A 19,487-nucleotide genomic window follows, 5' to 3' on the forward strand; every position below is an offset into this window, starting at 1 on the left:
TGTGGCAGGGGATTAGTATAGGTTGTCTCCCAGAGGTGAGAGTCTGGGAAGATGAAGATTTCCCGAGTTCTTGGCACTGACTATAGAAGAGAGACCTTTGCAGGGATAGGTGCAAGGAGCTCCCTTGGGCTGGGAATAGTGCTTGTTCTAGCGGGCCAGACTACAATATTAAGGTCCACAGCAGTGGAGAGTAGACTCATTAGGGGTGAATAATTAGCTCTAGATGAGCAATACTTAGCCACTGCCTGATAAATCAAAAGGCAAGAGCTGAACAGAACAAGCTGTTTCCAAGCATTTGAACTTCATCCAAGAACAAAGCTCAAGCTTGCAAAGAAACAGATATATCCAGTAACCAGAAAGATAAAATGCTTTAGGTTGGACTTCTGATCAAAAATCACTTTCTGAGGCCCATGTTGTGGCATAGGGTGCAATGTTGGTATCACAAGTAGATCATTGTTTGAGTGTCAGCTGCTCCCTTTATGATCCAGCTCCCTACTGATGTGCATGGGAAGCAGTGGAGGATGTCCCAAGTGTTTAGGCCCCTCAACCATATAGGTAGAGACCCAGAAGACACTCCTAGCTTCGACCTGGCCCCACCCATCTTTGCAGTCATTTGAAGAGTGATTTCAGCAGATGGGCTATCTCTGTCTCTCATTCTCTTTCTGTAACTCTGCCTCTCAAGTAAATAAAGAAATCTTAAAAAGAATCACCTATGAAAAGAATCAGAAAAATGCAATCTATAATGATGAGAAAATTTGATAAAACTAACCCTGAGCTGACAGACATGCTAGATAAAAGCCATTAAAACAACTCTTAAAGCTTTGTTTCACATACTTAAAAACATGCAAGGTACAAAAACACTCAGTGTAGTGTCCATATGATCAATACTATCTGGAAGAATATTTCAGATATGAATTTATATGACTAAAATGTAAATACAATGTTTCTCTACTATGGCATATCTTATTCCTTAGTCTAAGAACACTTATTTTAGAATAAATATCTTTTGGAAATTCACTTTAAGAATGGTTTATTTGGAGTGCAAAAAAGGCTACACTACTAAATTTAACTTAATGTTTTTGTGTTAGGAATTATACTATTAAAGTACAATGCTCTTAGGAATTATACTATCCTCTTTACAGTATTTGATAACAAATGTTCTGTCATAGATTTGTCTTAAATTTGTTGTGATTACTATAGCTTACGTGTGTTAACTACGTATGGTGTAATTATTACAACTAACCTTATGAACTTGAATCTGTATTATTCAAATGTGCATAACCACATTAGTTCTGAGAAAGAAAGCATGGAATGACCACTTCAGTAGTTATGCTATGATAATATACATTTTTTAATACTTGTTATTGGAGCTCTGCTTTTTGTATATTATTGCAAGTAGCCCACGTGTTTTACTAACATTTTATTGCATCACAAGAAAAACATCAAGTGAATTTCTCATCAGTTGGAATAAAATTCTGATCTGGGCTTTTAATATTGTCATTATTTAAATGATATAGATGTCAGATTTAGACCAATCAAGTTGTCTAAATGGTCTCAAAGTGTAGACAGATTTTATTTTTTAGAAAAGGTTGAAGGTATTCTTGACAAATTTTGTGTTTGCTTAAGTCTTCAGACCTCATGTGTATTCTGTGCTCCTCCTTAAAGGATAAATATAGCAGATTATTTCTCATTGTGACAAATACTGGACTTCAACATTGTTATGAAGTATTTTATATTATAAAGTAGGTTCTTTCAAAGTCTAGCACATTTATTTTTTTATTTTTTTAACTTTTATTTAATGAATATAAATTTCCAAAGTACAGCTTATGGATTACAATGGCTTCCCCCCAATAACGTCCCTCCCACCCGCAACCCTCCCCTTTCCCGCTCCCTCTCCCCTTCCATTCACATCAAGATTCATTTTCGATTCTCTTTATATACAGAAGATCAGTTTAGCATACATTAAGTAAAGATTTCAACAGTTTGCTCCCACACAGAAATATAAAGTCAAAAATACTGTTTGAGTACTAGTTATAGCATTAAATCACAATGTACAGCACATGTAAGTCTAGCACATTTAAAAAAGTCTTTCCCATGTAAAAATGTGTGTCATTTTATTATTGACTAAGAATTCCATATCAAGGAAGTTATAAATATACTCAGTCTTACATTATTAAAAAGCCATAATAATAACTATTTTAACATTTTAAACAGTAAAATCATTGCCCAGTTATTAGTTATGGAGATTTGGCCAGAAAAAATGATTCTAGTAATCCTCTAGGACAGCCCATTTATTGTGTAGAAAAGGAAACTGGGGTCACCTAAATTTAGGATCTGTCCACAATCACAGTTGGATCATCGCAGAGCCAAAACTAGCACTCAGGCCCCCTGGTATAATGTTGGCATTGCTGCTTAGTGAATCACCGCACGCTAGGGCTGACGCCCATGTCCCGTAGCAGAGTGTGCTTGATACTCACCTGTAGCTCCTAACTTCAGCTTCCTGCGAATGTGCACCCTGAAAGGCAGTAGGTGGTGGCTGCAGTGACTGGGTTCCTGCCACCGATTTTGGAATCCTGGGTGGAATTCTTGGCAACCAGCTTTGGTCCAGCCAGCAGCTGTTGTGAGCTTTTGTGGAGTGAACCAGCAGATGGGAGCTGTCTGTTTCTTTGCCTTTCAAAAAAAGAAAAAAGTAATAAATAATATGCCACAAACATAGTATTTTAAAATGACATTTATTAACTCACAGCTTTATAGATCAGAAGGCTAATATGGCTGCACTGTTTCTATGCAAGTCCCAAATCAAATGCTAGCCAAGCTGGACTGTTAGATGGAAGCTCAGAGAAACAGTGCATCCCAGGTACTTCAGGGTCTTGGCAGAATTCAGGATCTTGTCCTTACCATCCTGAGTTCCCCATTTCCTTGTGACCTTTAGCTGCAAGTTCACTGTCAGCATCTCAAGGCCTCTCTGTGATCTAATCAACCCCCTCTATCTCTAGATCAAGCAGTGCTACATCAAAGCCTTCACATGGTTCATATTTCTGAATTTCCTTTCTGCCTCCAGCCAGGGAAAGCTCTGTGCTCATAATGACTCATGAGGTTAGATCAGGCCACTTGGATAACACCTTGATCTTATGGTCAGTTGTACCATACTATATATCATAGGAGTATGTCTGGCCCTATTCACATTTTTGAGGCCTAACACAGGGCATCTTTGTAGGGACGTTTTAGAAAGTCTGCTTATCATATTCTGAAATTCATTTAGAGTTTCTTGGAAATATACCATACAATGTCTTCTGAAAGATCTATGAATTTACCCACTACGCCTATGAAGAGTTGACATATATCTAATGAAAATATATCTTTGATACTCATGTGACTCATTCCATCAATTTGCAAGATCTCTGCCCATTTCCTACCTTCTTCTAAATACCTTATCTAAAACTGTATTGCCCTCACCTTCTGTCTATGGCTTCCCTCAGCTTGTTATTTTCTTCCTACCATGCTTCATGGTTCTTATCACTGAAATGTAGGTTCTCTGAGGGCAGGCACCGTATTTGTCTTGTCTACTGCTGGACTTCCAGTGTTTTATATGGTATCAGAGAAAGTCTCTATTGTCATTAAATATCTATCTAAAGGAACAAGTGGCAAATGTTCATATTAACAGTTTGGCTATAATGTCTTGCTTAATTTTTTATTAAACATTCCATTCATCAATTGAGAAAAACTCGATGTGCTCGTGTAGGGTTTCTATGGCAGTTTTAGGCATAGGAATATTCCATCCTCAATAAAATAGCATATGGGAAGCAACTGAAGGAGAGAACATGAGCTTTGAAATTGATAGTGGTGAATTAGAATCATATCTCTGCTGTATGTACAGGAGCATATTTAACAGCTGTAATTTGTATCAGTCTAAAATGTTAGAATGTAATCTAATAAATGGGAGATAGTGGTCCCCTCCTCTACTTTTCCATTTGCTCCATGATTGACTAGAGCTAAACTACAGAAGCCATAAATAAGAAAGAATATAGTCAACAGGAAGAGAAATGTTAATTAGAGTGTTATTAAAGGATTAGAGTCATTGGATATGAGAATTAAAAACACCGCTGCCTTCCAAAATTTAATTTCAGCTGAATAAGAACAAAAAAAGAAACTAGGAAGCACCTCCTTGATAATAAAGTCTTTAGTTTAAAATTGAATGAAGAGAATAAAATAGGGGCCGATGCTGTTTAAAAGCACTTTAAAGCCCCAGCCTATAGTATTGGCATCGCATATGGGCACCAGTTTGAGTCCCTGCTGCTCTGCTTCTGATTCAGCTTCCTGCTAATGTGCCTGGGAAAGCAGCTGAGGATGGCACAAATCCTTGGGTCCCTGCAACCATGTGGGAGACCCAGAAGAAGCTCTTGGCTCCTGGCTTCAGATTGGCTCAGTTTGGCTATTGCAGCCATTTGGGAAGTGAACCAGCAGATGGAAAGTCTCTCTCTCTCTCTCTCTCTCTCTCTCTCTCTCTAACTCTGCCTTTCAAATAAATAAAATAAATATTTTTTAAAAAAGAGAATAAAGTAATTAATCTGGGAGACAAAACTGAGTATGTAATGCTTTCCAAAGAACTTCATCGCTTAGGAAGAGTTGACTAAAGAGAGGGAAGGAAAATGAGCACTGTTGATGACTGAAGCCCAGAGGATACAGGTGAGCTTATTCATCAGGATCTTTGCAGTTTCAAGTGTCAGGAATTCACATCGAACTGTCTTAAGCACAAAGATGTAAAGCAAAGCAGTTCAAAGAAAATGAAGTAGTGGTAGTTTTTTAGTTCATGAAACATGAAAGGCCAAGGTTAGAGGAATGAAAGGATGAATTCAGAGACTCAAAGTCATCCCTGGAGCATAATCTATGATTTTCTCCATCCGTCGTTTCTACTCTCCTTGCGTTAAGCTTAAATCAGCATCTATTTCTATGCCAGCCCCAGGCACCTACATTGTTATATTCTGCTAGTTTCAAGCTTAGTAGATAAGATTTTTCTGTCCTGGTAGCTGCAAATAAAGTCATAAGTTATAGTTTCTTTCTTTTTTTTTTCAACTTTTATTTAATAAATATAAATTTCCAAAGGAAAACTTTTGGATTAAAGCAGCTTTTCCCCCCCATAACCTCCCTCCCACCTGCAACCGTCCCTTCTCCCACTCCCTCTACCATCCCATTTGTCGCTCCCCTTCTTCATGGAGGAATGACACTAAACCCTGCCTAGGTTTCCTATCCGAGTCACGGCACCATTATGTTGCTCCCCCTCTTCGTGGAGGAACGACACAGGACCCTGCGCTGTTTTATTGTCTGCTCGGCCCTCCCCGGGTTTGCTGCTGGTCCTTCCCGGGTTGGCTACCATCCCTTCCACCTCCGTGGAAGGGCGGTTCCCCCTGCCACTTTCCCCACTTCCGCGGGGGAGCGGCACACGGCCGGCCAGCTCTTTCGGGGGCTGCACAGGTGTTCCTTCAGATAGATGTTCCTGGTGCATGTTGTCTCTCTCCTCCTTTATAGTCCTCTTCCACCAATCTCAACTCTGCTACCCACACGCCGAGTATGCTGCTCTCCTCTAATCAGGAGCAGGATCAGCTCCTGCAGGTCATCACTCAAGATGGCGAGAGGCAGCTGCGTAGAAGTTGTTACTCCCTTCTCAGCGCCATATTGTGGGAGAGCAGATGCATAGAATAAGTCTTAATTCCAGTAACAGTCTAGTCTGAGTTGCTCCCCACAATTCCCCCTTTCTTTTTATTTTTTGGCGTTGATACGCGCCTGTCTTCGGTGCCCCGCGGCACACACTCTGCTCTGCTTGCTGGAGTTGCCCACAGGTGCTTACAAGCCCTACCAATCAGGCAAACCAAATCCGGGTCCTCTTTTCGCCATGTTGTGAGGAGGTTTTTAGGTGCTGATGCGTGCCTGTGTTCGGTGCCCTGCAGCGCATGCTCTGCTCTGCTAGAACTGCCTGCAGGTGCTTACAAGCCCTATCAATCAGGCAAACCAAATCCAAGCCCTCTCATTGCCGTCTTGTGGGGAGACTTATTGGTGTTAATTCGTGCCTGTCTTCGGTGACCTGCAGCGCATAAGCTGCTAGCCGCCCGCAGGTGCTCACCACCTCCCTAATCAGGCAGACCAAATCCAAGCTCTCTCATTGCCATGTTGTGGGGAGGCCTTATTTTTCTCTATTTCTCTACCTCCGGGCATTCCTATTTCTCCTATTTTACTTCTATCTGCCAGCATTCCTATTTCTCTCATTTTACTTCTAAACTTCTGTTTCTCTTATCCCCGCGGCTTCCCGGCGCCCACCCCGAGGCTGCTTCTCGGCGCCTCACCACTCAGCGGCTTCCCGGCTCTGCGCGGCTTCCTGGCTCTGAGCGGCTTCCCGGCTTCGCGTGCTCCGCGGTCTCCGCGCCCTTTGCACCCGCACCACGGCCTTTGCACCAGCCCCGCGTTCTCTCTACTCGCGCCTCGTGCGCTCTCCCCATTCGTGCCCTGCGCGCTCTCTGCGAGTCACATAGCCTAGCTCACGTTTCCGCCACCGGTATTCAGTCTAAGTTCCCCGGGCTAACCTGGCGAATTCAACCTAGCTTACGTCTCCGCTTCGGTTTGGCTTCCCGTCTTTTGCTCCCCGGGCTAATCTGACGGATTCCAACCTAGCTTACGCGTCTCTGCCTCTGGTTTTAGATTTTCGCCTTTTGTTCCCCGAGCTGACTTGACGAATCCCAACATAGCTTACGTCTCCGCTTCAGCCTGCCTCCGCGGCTTCATTTTCCCTAACATTTTTCTCTACCCACTATGTTTCCTAACTTTTCTTCCAACAATATTCCCCTCTCATTTCTCCTGGCTTCTCCCCGCAGTCCGTATCCAAGTCTAAGTTTCTTCTAGCTTTCACTTTCGCTTTTAATCTCCTAGCTTCCCCGCCATAGTCCATATCCGAGTCTAAATTTCTTCTTGCTTTCACTTTCACTTTCACTCCTAACTTCTTTCCCACAGTCCGTATCCGAGTCTATGCCTAGGCTTTCAATAGCTTCTTCCGGCACCTTTTCCGTCCGGCTTTTCCCTAGGCTCTTTGCTAGTCTCTCTCTCCGGTATTTTCCCACTTCTTCCCGCTTCTTCCCTCCTAGGTTCCCTATCCGAGTCACGGCACCATTATGTCGCTCCCCTTCTTCATGGAGGAATGACACTAAACCCTGCCTAGGCTTCATATCGAGTCACGGCACCATTATGTCGCTCCCCCTCTTCACGGAGGAACGACACTAAACCCTGCCTACGTTTCCTATCCGAGTCACGGCACCATTATGTCGCTCTCCCTCTTCATGGAGGAACGACACTAAACCCTGCCTAGGCTTCATATCCGAGTCACGGCACCATTATGTCGCTCCCCTTCTTCATGGAGGAACGACACTAAACCCTGCCTAGGCTTCATATCCGAGTCACGGCACCATTATGTCGCTCCCCCTCTTCGCGGAGGAACGACACTAAACCCTGCCTAGGTTTCCTATCCGAGTCACGGCACCATTATGTTGCTCCCCCTCTTCGTGGAGGAACGACACAGGACCCTGCACTGTTCTTTTGTCTGCTCGGCCCTCCCCGGGTTTGCTGCTGGTTCTTCCCAGGTTGGCTACCGACCCTTCCACCTCCGTGGAAGTGCGATTCCCCCTGACACTTTCCCCACTTCCGCGGGGGAGCGGCACACAGCCGGCCGGCTCTTTCGGGGGCTGCTCAGGTGTTCCTTCAGATGTTCCCTGGTGCATGTTGTCTCTCTCCTCCTTTATAGTCCTCTTCCACCAATCCCAACTCTGCTACCCACACGCCGAGTACGCTGCTCTCCTCCAATCGGGAGCAGGTCCTACAGTTTGTTGGTTGAACTGGAGGCAGCTGTGTAGAAGCTGTTTACTCCTTTCTCAGCGCCATATTGTGGGAGAGCAGATGCATAGAATAAGTCTTAATTTGAGTAACAGTCTAGTCCGAGTTGCTCCCCACACCATTCTTCATGATTCATTTTCAATTATCTTTATATACAGAAGATCAACTTAGTATAAACTAAGTAAAGATTTCAACAGTTTACATCCACACAGACTCACAAAGTATAAAGTACTATTTGAGTTGTAGTTTTACCGTTACTCGCATAGTACAACACATTAAGGGCAGAGATCCTACATGGGGAGTAGGTGCACAGTGACTCCTGTTGTTGATGTAACAATTGACACTCTTATTTATAATGTCAGTAATCACTTGAGGCTCTTGTCATGAGCTGCCAAGGCTATAGAAGCCTCTTGAGTTCGCCAACTCCCATCTTATTTAGACAAGGCCATAGTCAAAGTGGAAGTTCTCTCCTCCCTTCAGAGAAAGGTACCTCCTTCTTTGATGGCCCGTTCTTTCCATTGGGATCTCACTCGCGGAGATCTTTCATTTAGGTGATTTTTTTTTTTTTTTTTTTGCCAGAGTGTCTTGGCTTGCCATGCCTAAAATACTCTCTTGGGCTTTTTAGCTGGATCTGAATGCCTTAAGGGCTGATTCTGAGGCCAGAGTGCTGTTTAGGGCATCTGCCATTCTATGAGTCTGCTGTGTATCCCACTTCCCATGTTGGATTATTCTCTCCCTTTTTAATTCTATCAGTTAGTATTAGCATACACTAGTCTTATTTATGTGATCCCTTTGACTCTTAATCCTATCATTATGATCAATTATGAACTGAAATTGATCACTTGGACTAGTGAGATGGCATTGGTACATGCTACCTTGATGGGATCGAATTGGAAACCCCTGGCACGTTTCTAGCTCTACAATTAGGGGTAAGTCCGAGTGAGCATGTGCCAAACTGTACATCTCCTCCCTCTCTTATTCCCACTCTTATATTTAACAGGGGTCACTTTTCAGTTAAATTTTAACACATAAGAATACTTGTGTGTTAATTAAAAGTTCAACCAGTGGTATTAAGTAGAACAAAAATACTAAAAGGAATAAAGTAGTATGTTGTTCCTCGACAGTCAGGACAAGGGCTGATCAAGTCATTGTTTCTCATAGTGTCCATTTCACTTCAACAAGTTTCCTTTTAGGTGCTCAGTTAGTTGTCACAGATCAGGGAGGACATATGATATTTGTCCCTTTGGGACTGGCTTATTTCACTCAGCATGATGTTTTCCAGATTCCTCCATTTTGTTGCAAATCACCAGATTTCATTGTTTTTTAACTGCTGTATAGTATTCTGTAGAGTATAATAATTTCTTTATCCAGTCTACTATTGAGGGGCATTTAGGTTGATTCCAGGTCTTAGCTATTGTGAATTGAGCTGCAATAAACATTGAGGTGCAGACAGCTCTTTTATTTGCCAATTTCATTTCCTTTGGGTAAATTCCCAGGAGTGTGATGTCTGGGTCATGTGGTAGGGCTATATTCAGATTTCTGAGGAATCTCCAAACTGACTTCCATAGTGGCTTTACCAGTTTGCATTCCCACCAACAGTGGATTAGTGTCCCTTTTTCCCCACATGCTTGCCAGCATCTGTTGTTAGTTGATTTCTGTATGTAAGCCATTCTCAACAAGGTGAGGTGAAACCTCATTGTGGTTTTGATTTGCATTTTCCTGATTGCCTGTGATCCTGAACATTTTTTCATATGTCTGTTGGCCATTTAATTTCCTCTTTTGAAAAATGTCTATTGAGGTCCTTGGCCCATCTCTCAAGTGGGTAGGTTTTTTTGTTGTTGTGGAGTTTCTTGATGTCTTTGTAGATTCTGGTTATTAATCCTTTATCAGTTGTGTAATTTCTCAATACAGTCAAAGCAATTTATTAAAAACCTATGGCCAGCATCCTATTGAATGGAGAAAAGTTAGACACATTTCCACTGAGATCTGGTACCAGACAGGGATGCCTACTCTCACCATTGTTATTCAATATAATAATGGTTTCCCAGCTTTTAGGCATACAACTCTTTGTAGTAATTTCTGATGATTCTTTTACTTAGTTGCTGATTTCCAGCTTTATTGTATTGAGGTCCAAGAAGATGCATGGTATGATTTCAATATTTTTTTTTTAATTTACTGAGACTTGCTTTATGGCCTAGTGTGTGGTCAGTGCTACAGAAAGCTCCCTGGACTGGAGAGAAGAATGCATATTCTGGAACTATAGGATGAAAATTTCTGTTTTAGTTTGCTAATGATCTCAAACTCAAAGCATGAAAACATTATTATTATTTTCCTTAAAAGATAGCATTTTTCCATTTTTTAAAAAGTATTTTTGTTATCCATTAAAATAGTGAAAACAAAAGTAAGCACATATATTTTAGATTCAGAAGTTTTGGAGGAATCTTATACTCTAAAATTCATTTAATGGTAATTTTAAAAAATGACTTAGAGAAACTTCTTAGTTGACATCATAAATTGGTATGAATATAGATTTTTTAACTGTCATCCTGGCATTTCCCAGTTGGTGAAGAATATGGTTGCTTTTCACAGAAACGTTTTATATCTTAGAATAATAGTGATGCCATATGTATCCTGTTACTATATCCTTTTAAAAATGATAACTTTAAATTTAAAAATAATATAAAAGACTACTGAATGACATAGTTCAACAAAACTGTTACCTGTTCCTGTTCTTAACAAGTGACATTTTTTGTATCTCGCACCTATTTCATTATGTTATTCTGCTTGTGAAGATTACCAAATTTCTACATATAGACTCATTTTGTTATTTATTATTATAAAACAGTATGTGTCATCCTTATTTTCTGATGTGATGTACTACAAAAGCAGTGCTATGATGCATTCTGACACTATGAATCTTACTTTACTATTCATATATAATATAAATATGAAAATTAATTTGTATTACCATAGGCAGGGGTAGAGAGCCTTTTTTCCTACCAAGATACTTATAATATCATTCTTAGGCCATACAAAATTATCAACTTAAAAATTAGTCTGCCCTGGATTAATTGAATTTCAAGTCCCATCAGCAGTTGTGTTGGCAAGGACACATCAAGCAAACGTGCTCTGCTGTTTCAAGTGTATGTGTTCACAGTCAGAAAAGCAGGTTGTTTTTTGCTTTATCTGTTTAGTATCAAAATTCTGATTTGACACAAGTCCATATTTATTACTAAAAATCACCTATTTGTCGTGGCTCAATTGATCATTATATTCCCCACAAATGCATTACAATAAAATAGGCTTTATGGTATAATTTTTCTTTTTCTGAAAATTCATATACAGCAATTTGGAAACCAGACAGTGTACAAAATGTTCCCCAGATAGCAATTAATCCTTATTAATCCTTATCAGTAACCCCTAAGGTATACTTCAAAACCTTACTGTAAAAAGAAAAAGTTCAAGAAAAGAAAACTGACTCTTACAATCTAAGATGGGTTTGCCTTTGATATTTCTGAGAAGCTTAAAAAAGTCTCTGAACATCACTTTTCTGGAATAAAGCAGGGAATAGTAACACTACTGTACCTATTCAGGGCCATTTTTTTTTAAAGTACTCCATTGAAAGCACAAATGTTAGAAGTTCTTCCTAACCTAGATTTTTCTGTTTTCTTGCTAATTCTGCTGTCACAGGAATCATTCTCCACCTGCCCAACTGAGCCGCCACCATTCCTGTTACCTTAGCACTTAAATGGCAGGATACCAAGAGAGCACTAGTGGTGTTTCATACTTTTCGACATCCAGTGCAGTGTCATTGTGTTTCCACTTCTTGAACTTGCCTACTGCAGTTTATGTGATTCATCTCTGTCCAATTCAGCTATAATCAGATCTGCTTACTAGAAAATATTTTGAGAGGATTAGCATGATAATCACATTTAAATGCTTTATTCCTTAATCTTATTGGGGGATGATGGTAGATAGTGGTAGGATTAGCTAGAGACACCTGAGATTTTGTCAGAGTGCATCATTTTTAAGCTGTGATGGCTTTATGAAGATGTGATCTAGTACTAACTGGCATGTGCTAGTACCATGATAAAGTCTGCCTAACCTACCAGCTGTGGAAAGGATTCAAACCTATATAATTGTTGCAACATGAAACAAATTTGGCTGCATTCTAAATGTAAATCCAATGGAACTGTGTGGTGCCCAGGGTTGACACCTAGAGAGATGTACAGCTTTTCAGGGTGTACAGGTGTGGCTACTCAGTGAATACAAGAACACTTCCAAATGATAATGGAAAATGTAATTAAAGATTAAGTATATTTTGGTGCAAAAATGTTGAGGGGATGGCATTGTGGCATGGTGTGTTAAGCTGCTGCTTGTAATGCTGGGATCCCATATTGGTGCCAGTTCGAGTCCTGGATTCTCCACTTACAATCCAGCTCTCTGCTCATGTGCCTGGGAAAAGACCAGAAAGTGGCTGCTGTGCTTGGGCTCCTGCACTCACGTGGAAGACCCAGAAGAACTTCCAGGCTCTCCATTTTGGTCTGGCCCAACCCTGGATGTTGCAGCCATTTAGGGAGTGAACCAGTGGGTGGAAGATATCTCCCTCCCTCCCTCCTTCCCTCCCCCCCCATATATATTTATATAATTATGCCTTTCAAATAAACTAAATCTTTATTTTTTTAACTTTTATTTAATGAATATAAATTTCCAAAGTACAGCTTATGGATTACAATGGCTTCCCCCCATAACGTCCCTCCCACCTGCAACCCTCCCTTTTCCCACTTCCTCTCCCCTTCCATTCACATCAAGATTCATTTTCGTTTCTCTTTATATACAGAAGATCAGTTTAGCATACATTAAGCAAAGGTTTCAATAGTTTCCTCCCACACAGAAACATAAAGTCAAAAATACTGTTTGAGTACTAGTTATAGGATTAAATCTCAATGTACAGCACACTAAGGACAGAAATCCTACACGAGGAGTAAGTGCACAGTGACTCCTGTTGTTGACTTAACAAATTGACACTCTTGTTTATGGCCTCAGTAATCACCCTAGGCTCTTATCATGAGCTGCCAAGGCTATGGAAGCCCCCTGAGTTCACTGACTCTGATAATTTTTAGACAAGGCCATGTTCAAAGTGGAAGTTCTTTCCTCCCTTCAGAGAAAGGTACCTCCTTCTTTGATGACCCATTCTTTCCACTGGGATCTCACACGCGGAGATCTTTCATTTAGGTTTTTTTTTTTTTTTCCAGAGTGTCTTGGCTTTCCATGCCAACAGAAATGAAAAAAGAGCAGGCGTAGCCATCTTAATATCGGACAACATAAACTTTACCACAAAAACTGTTAAGAGAGACAAAGAGGAACACTATATAATGATTAAGGGATCAATTCAACAGGAAGATATAACAATTATCAATGTATATGCACCTAATTACAGGGCACCGGTTTATTTAAAAGATTTGTTAAGGGACTTAAAGGGAGACTTAGACCCCAATACAATAGTACTAGGGGACTTCAATACTCCACTCTCAGAAATAGACAGATCAACAGGACAGAAGATCAACAAGGATACAGTAGATTTAAATGACACTATAGCCCAAATGGATCTAACAGATATATACAGAACTTTCAATCCTACAGCTAAAGATTTTACATTCTTCTCAGCAGTGCATAAACTAAATCTTTAAAACCATTTGAAAGTCACACATAGGGGCTGGCGCTGTGGCAAAGCCGGTAAAACCACCACCTGCCATGCCGGCATCCCCTATGGGCACTGGTTCAAGTCCCGGCTGCTCCACTTCTGATCCAGCTCTCTGCTATGGTCTGGAGAAGCAGTAAAAGATGGCCTAAATCCTTGGACCCATGCACCTGCGTGGGAGACCGGGAAGAAGCTCTTGGCCCCTGGTTTCAGATCTCCAGCTTCAGCCATTGCCGCCATTTGGGTAGTGAAGTACCAGATGGAAGACCTTTGTCTATCTCTCCCTCTCTCTGACTATACCTCTACCTCTCAAATAATAAAATAAAAATCTTATAAACAATTATATATGACTATCTTTTTAAAATATGCATTTTTCATGAACTTTCTGAAGACCTCTTGTATCTGTTGAGTGAAGAAGATGAGTGTTGTCTGTAAATTAACTTTTTGCAATCTAGCATTAAATTTTGAAGCCACTAAACAAGCATCTAGCATTGGGCTTAACACTAATTTTAACTGAAAGCAAACACTCTAGATTATTTTCTCCTTATATTTCTTTGGTTCTCTAAAAATGAGATACTATTCTCATTTCTGAAGGTTATCAGTAATGCAGAATTTCCTTAACTAATTCCAGATGTTTTACTTATCTCTTTTAAAAGCACTGTAAGTATGTGATTTTCGATCTATAGGACTTTTACAAACTGAAGGCTTGTTTTAAGGGGAAAAAAATCATAGAGCAGTAAGTACCATTTGTTGACCACTTTACATCTAATCTCTATGCATAATTCTTTTACCACCATTAACTCATTTTATGTAATTCTGCAAACTTTAAGTAGTATTATCAGATTTTACAGATGAGGCAACTGAGTATCCAAGAGCTTAGGCATCTCAAGTCATATCATACTGTTAGGATATGATATTACCAACATTTGAAACCAAGTATGTCTGATGATAAAACCCATGCTAATCACTTGACTATTACACTGTAAAAGACAAGGTCTAAGAAAATTCATTGCACTAAAGTACTTCCCAGCCTCCAAGCTGCATGTAAATAAGAACTACCAGAAACTATCTCCCTGTCTTTTTTTGAAGTGTTTGACTTTGCTTACTTTAGGGATCATGGAAGAGAACACAGGGACATAGCATAGCACACAGGAAAATAGGGACCAAAGTATTCTTGACTCACAAAGGCCTCCTTCTTCCCAGATTCCGTAAGAAACAACAATAAAATGTGATTCTCTTCTCTTACTAGAAAGGCAGATGCAGATACCAAGGTAGATACCAAAAGAGCGATGCAAATACCAAGCCAAAAGTGGGTTAGAGCAGAATGAACTGTCATTCTGAAATAAGTACTCAGCCTTCCTCATTCAAGCATCAGGTTTGCTGATGTGATGACACTAGTAGTGTGTTTCCCCTGGATGTTGTCTGACAGATGTTGAACTGAGAACTCCAGTATAAGAGTTTGTTGGCAGCACACAGGCTGCCATAACCTTTCACATGCTCAAATGTGTGGTAAGACTTGAGGTTCAAAAGTAGAGCTTTGCACAGGTATAGTCTCTTGCCCTCAGTGTGTGCTTACTGCTCTTAAAAACAACTTTTTGGGAAAGCTTCCTGTTTGATGTGGACAGTGGTGAGAAGTATTTATATAATTGTGGGAAGAAATGCCTACCTAATGAGCTAGCCTTTAGGCTTGGGTCAAAGTGAACCACAGTACAGCTTTCAGACGTGCACTGTCATATTCATAGCTTCTGCCTGTACATGGAAGGGGTGTGTTGATGTTTCCATATATATATTTTTTAAAGTAGCAAAGGTGTGAGTGGGATCTTTGCCTCCACTGCTTCTGATGCAATGAGGATAGGGCTTGGCCATCAGTCTTCCCGACCAGGAGACACCTTTCCCCCTCGACCTTACTAAAGCCACAAAGGTAGAGAGGAAAACCCATGTTCATTTCTGTCAGACACAGAATCAGACGGCTTACAGGTCCCTCATAGCATTAAATGAACGTCCGAATACAGCATGAGTCAAATTTGTTCTGTCAAGCTTATTTTAGCCATAAAGGCAGTTTATAAAATAATGTCCTTTCTGAGTTTGTATTTGAAATGGAAATGAATATACTCTCAGTTTTTATATGAGCAGTTTTGAATAATCTCTTTAATTTTAGTATCCAATGATTTTTTAATTCACAAAACATTTTTTCCTCTACAGATACAGTCCTCTGAAGGCAGAGAATCTAATTCATTAAAACCTGAAAATATCTCTCTTGTGTTTTCTCTCCATATATGTATCTATATGTCAATGGCACACAACCAAAGAGGAATCTTTGAAAACTTCATGGAATCTACATGTTATGAAAAAACTATCCATCTATTTCAAACTTTTGGGGACCCAGAATTTCTATTTTCTATAATCTTTTGAAGTCCTCATGTATAACTATATAAATTTATTTATGTATATCTGTATACGTGTGTATATAAGTATGTATGTGTATACATGTATATATCTTCCTGTGTATAAATATCTGTATGTGTGTGTAATATATATGAAATGTTCATTTGTAAGGTATAAAATGAAATTCCTTGAACTGCATAAAATTATTTATACTTTTATTTTTTCTTTGATGTAGGCCATTTTCAGACTTACCCTTTACTCTGGTATCTCATAGATTCAGATACACAGCTACTGAAATGACAGGTGGCCTGTTCTACTTGTGATGGCCTGTGCAGATGCAGAGAACTATTGCATAGTGTTAACGAGATATACCTGTCTATGCACTTCTTCTTTAGCAGCATCTGCTAGACAGCAGTATTCACAAGAAGTAATAGAAGTTGACCAGTCATCACCCCACTAGACATTTTTTATTGCTGTGCTATAATTTGTTAAAATTATCAGAGAAGAAATTCAAGTTTATATGATACCAATTCTATATACCACCTTTATAATGCCATAAGTTAAAAACTGCTAATATGGTGACATGCAATTTTTATTTATAATTTCCTTTTAGTTTACAACTACTGAATAAACATGTGTTCTTGTACTTCACTGCCTTTGCTGTGCCCTGGGGATATAGCCAGGAGAAAGACCAAGCTGCTGTTAGCCTCATGGAGCGTTCAGCCTGGCCTGGTGGTACAGCTATCTGTACAGCAATATTATTTTACCCTCAGTGTTGCTGGTCCATGTTGAATCTATAGGAGTTCTGCATGCGCCTGGTTATTGAAGGCTATACTTTAAAGAAGCATCTACGTGATTATAGATTTTAATGATGGCCCCCCGGGGAAGATTCACTATACTCAGAAGTTATTAGAAGGCCCTTTGGGTAAACTGAAACACCTGGGTTCCTTTTCTTTCCTGATAGAGTCCGATGTGGAAGGCCTTGATGATCTAGGTACAATTTACAGCAGCATTGACCAGCAGCTGAATGAAACAATGAGGCGCCGCAGACACGCAGGAGAAAACGATTACAACATCGAGGTGCTGCTGGGTGTGGATGACTCTGTGGTCCGTTTCCATGGCAAAGAGCACGTCCAAAACTACCTCCTCACCCTGATGAACATTGTGAGTAGCGACTCCTTTCTGAGGCCTTTTCATCTTTCCCTTCACTTCTCTTGCTTTGTTTGTGTCCTTTGGAAACCTGTGTGAGAGCTTCCATGATTATGCCCCACTTCCCAAATGTGTATAACTGCATTAAATGTGCATATTGATCTACGTATTCCAAAACAAGAATGCAGCCAGCGCCGTGGCTCAATAGGCTAATCCTCCGCCTTGCGGCGCCGGCACACCGGGTTCTAGTTCCAGTCTGGGCTCCGGATTCTGTCCCAGTTGCCCCTCTTCCAGGCCAGCTCTCTGCCGTGGCCCGGGAAGGCAGTGGAGGATGGCCCAAGTCCTTCGGCCCTGCACCCACATGGGAGACCAGGAGAAGCACCTGGCTCCTGCCATTGGATCAGTACAGTGCGCTGGCTGCAGCGCGCCGGCCGTGGCAGCCATTGGAGGGTGAACCAACGGCACAAAGGAAGACCTTTCTCTGTCTCTCTCACTGTCCACTCTGCCTGTCAAAAATAAAAAATCAAAAAACAAACAAGAATGCAAAGATAAAGGGAATGCAAAGCAAGCATTCTGGTTGGTTGATCAAATAGTTTTCCAAATGACACATTTTTTTTTTTTTTTTTTTTTTTTTTTTTTTTTTTTTTTTTACAGGCAGAGTGGACAGTGAGAGAGAGAGACAGAGAGAAAGGTCTTCCTTTTGCCGTTGGTTCACCCTCCAATGGCCGCCGCGGCCGGCGCGCTGCGGCCGGCGCACCGCGCTGATCCGATGGCAGGAGCCAGGAGCCAGGTGCTTTTCCTGGTCTCCCATGGGATGCAGGGCCCAAGCACCTGGACCATCCTCCACTGCACTCCCTGGCCACAGCAGAGGGCTGGCCTGGAAGAGGGGCAACCGGGACAGAATCCGGCGCCCCGACCGGGACTAGAACCCGGTGTGCCGGCGCCGCAAGGCGGAGGATTAGCCTAGTGAGCCGCGGCGCCGGCCCAAATGACACATTTTCAAAGCCATACTGAGATGGAATTATAACATGGATTATGATTTTCATTTTGTTCTGGTTCATCAAAACGCTCAGGACTCTGTCCCTCTGTCTTGAAGTAGACCAGGAAGGATGCAATTGTTCTTCCTGACATCACTTTGTATCCTTGGAGGAAGAAGAATGATTTATGCCTGCTAACTCTATGTAGAATGTTGTTATTAGAGCTTTAGAATAAACGTGGTTTTTTCCTCCAGCAATTTAAGACAGAGGTAATGTATTTACGAAGCACACAAATATTGGCAACAGCACTGCACAGTTTTCACAAAGTGCTTTTAAGCTTGTCCTTTATTGCTCCCTGATGACCTTTATCAGATTCAGAAGAGATTTTGTACACATCCTCAAGCCAGTGTTCTTTTTTTTTTAATTGGCAAACAGCAATTGAGGAGAAATGACATAGGAACAGCTACTTCGTCTAAGAATAGTTGAGATAGTAGTACACTATATCTTATACATTTTACTTGATGCATTATGAAATATATATCATAATGATCTTGCAGGTTTATTACCTGAGCCTACTCTCTGTACACCTGTTCCCTGCCCCCAATGTTTACTTTTGTTTTAGCTATGCCTAAGAATAGATTTCAAACAAGTATACTGGAATAGAAAAAATTTGATATCATGAATCATGATTTATTTATATTAATATTTAGGTATGCTAAATATATTTTTGTTCATTGAGACGTCAACTTAAATGACTGCCAGTATACCATAGTGAAGGGGAAAATGAGTATAGAAATTCGCATTCAAACTCAAATTCAAATTTAAAATTTGCTTGTTTACTCGCACTGATTCTTATTAGGAAGACAAAGGAACACACACAAAAGAAATTCTTGCCTTGGCAATAGGTGTGTACAGAGGATCATTGTTGGTGAATTACATGACCATTTCCAACTTTTGACTGTTAACTTAGTGTATGACTTACTGGTTGTTTAGCATTGGGCGGGCTGCTTGGCCTGCTGCAGGCTCCCTATCTTTATAATGAGAACAGCTATAGTGTTGCAAGGATTCAAGGATTAAATATAAGTCATGTGCTTTGCACAGTGATATATACCAGCACATAACTATACAATTGTATTTTGATTTTCTATGTCAAATATACTTCCTAAATCATCTGAAATCTGAACTTCCCCTGGAGCTCCTGTGCTCATTTGCATCATTCATTCTACCCCTGGACTGTTTCCTACCACTAGGGAACCAGGCAGATCAGCATAGACTTGTCACATTCCTGACTGGTGCTCAGAACTCCCTAAGGCTGTTGGAGTTTTGCAAAAGAAATTTGATGTGGTCCTTCTCACAGATCTTCCGAATAATTGAGGAGGAAAGAGAAGTTGAAAAAAAAATAT

General features: G+C 40.7%; 1 protein-coding gene across 12 annotated transcripts in view; it reads left to right on the plus strand.

Moving 5' to 3' along the window:
• ADAMTS3 (ADAM metallopeptidase with thrombospondin type 1 motif 3) overlaps positions 1-19,487 on the plus strand; it is a 320,013-nt gene that overhangs the window by 240,749 nt on the left and 59,777 nt on the right. For 9 of the 12 annotated variants that reach the window (XM_089302657.1, XM_070048039.2, XM_089302658.1 and 6 more), the window contains one exon: positions 16,923-17,122. The exons of the other annotated variants lie outside the window; for them this stretch is intronic. In XM_089302657.1, the coding sequence (XP_089158783.1) occupies positions 16,923-17,122 (200 nt within the window). The remainder of the gene's footprint in view (positions 1-16,922; positions 17,123-19,487) is intronic. 12 annotated transcript variants of the gene reach the window in all.

Source organism: Oryctolagus cuniculus, chromosome 8 (assembly GCF_051225735.1).
Source record: "Oryctolagus cuniculus isolate XC-2025 breed Fujian yellow rabbit chromosome 8, ASM5122573v1, whole genome shotgun sequence".
Taxonomy (NCBI): domain Eukaryota; kingdom Metazoa; phylum Chordata; class Mammalia; order Lagomorpha; family Leporidae; genus Oryctolagus; species Oryctolagus cuniculus.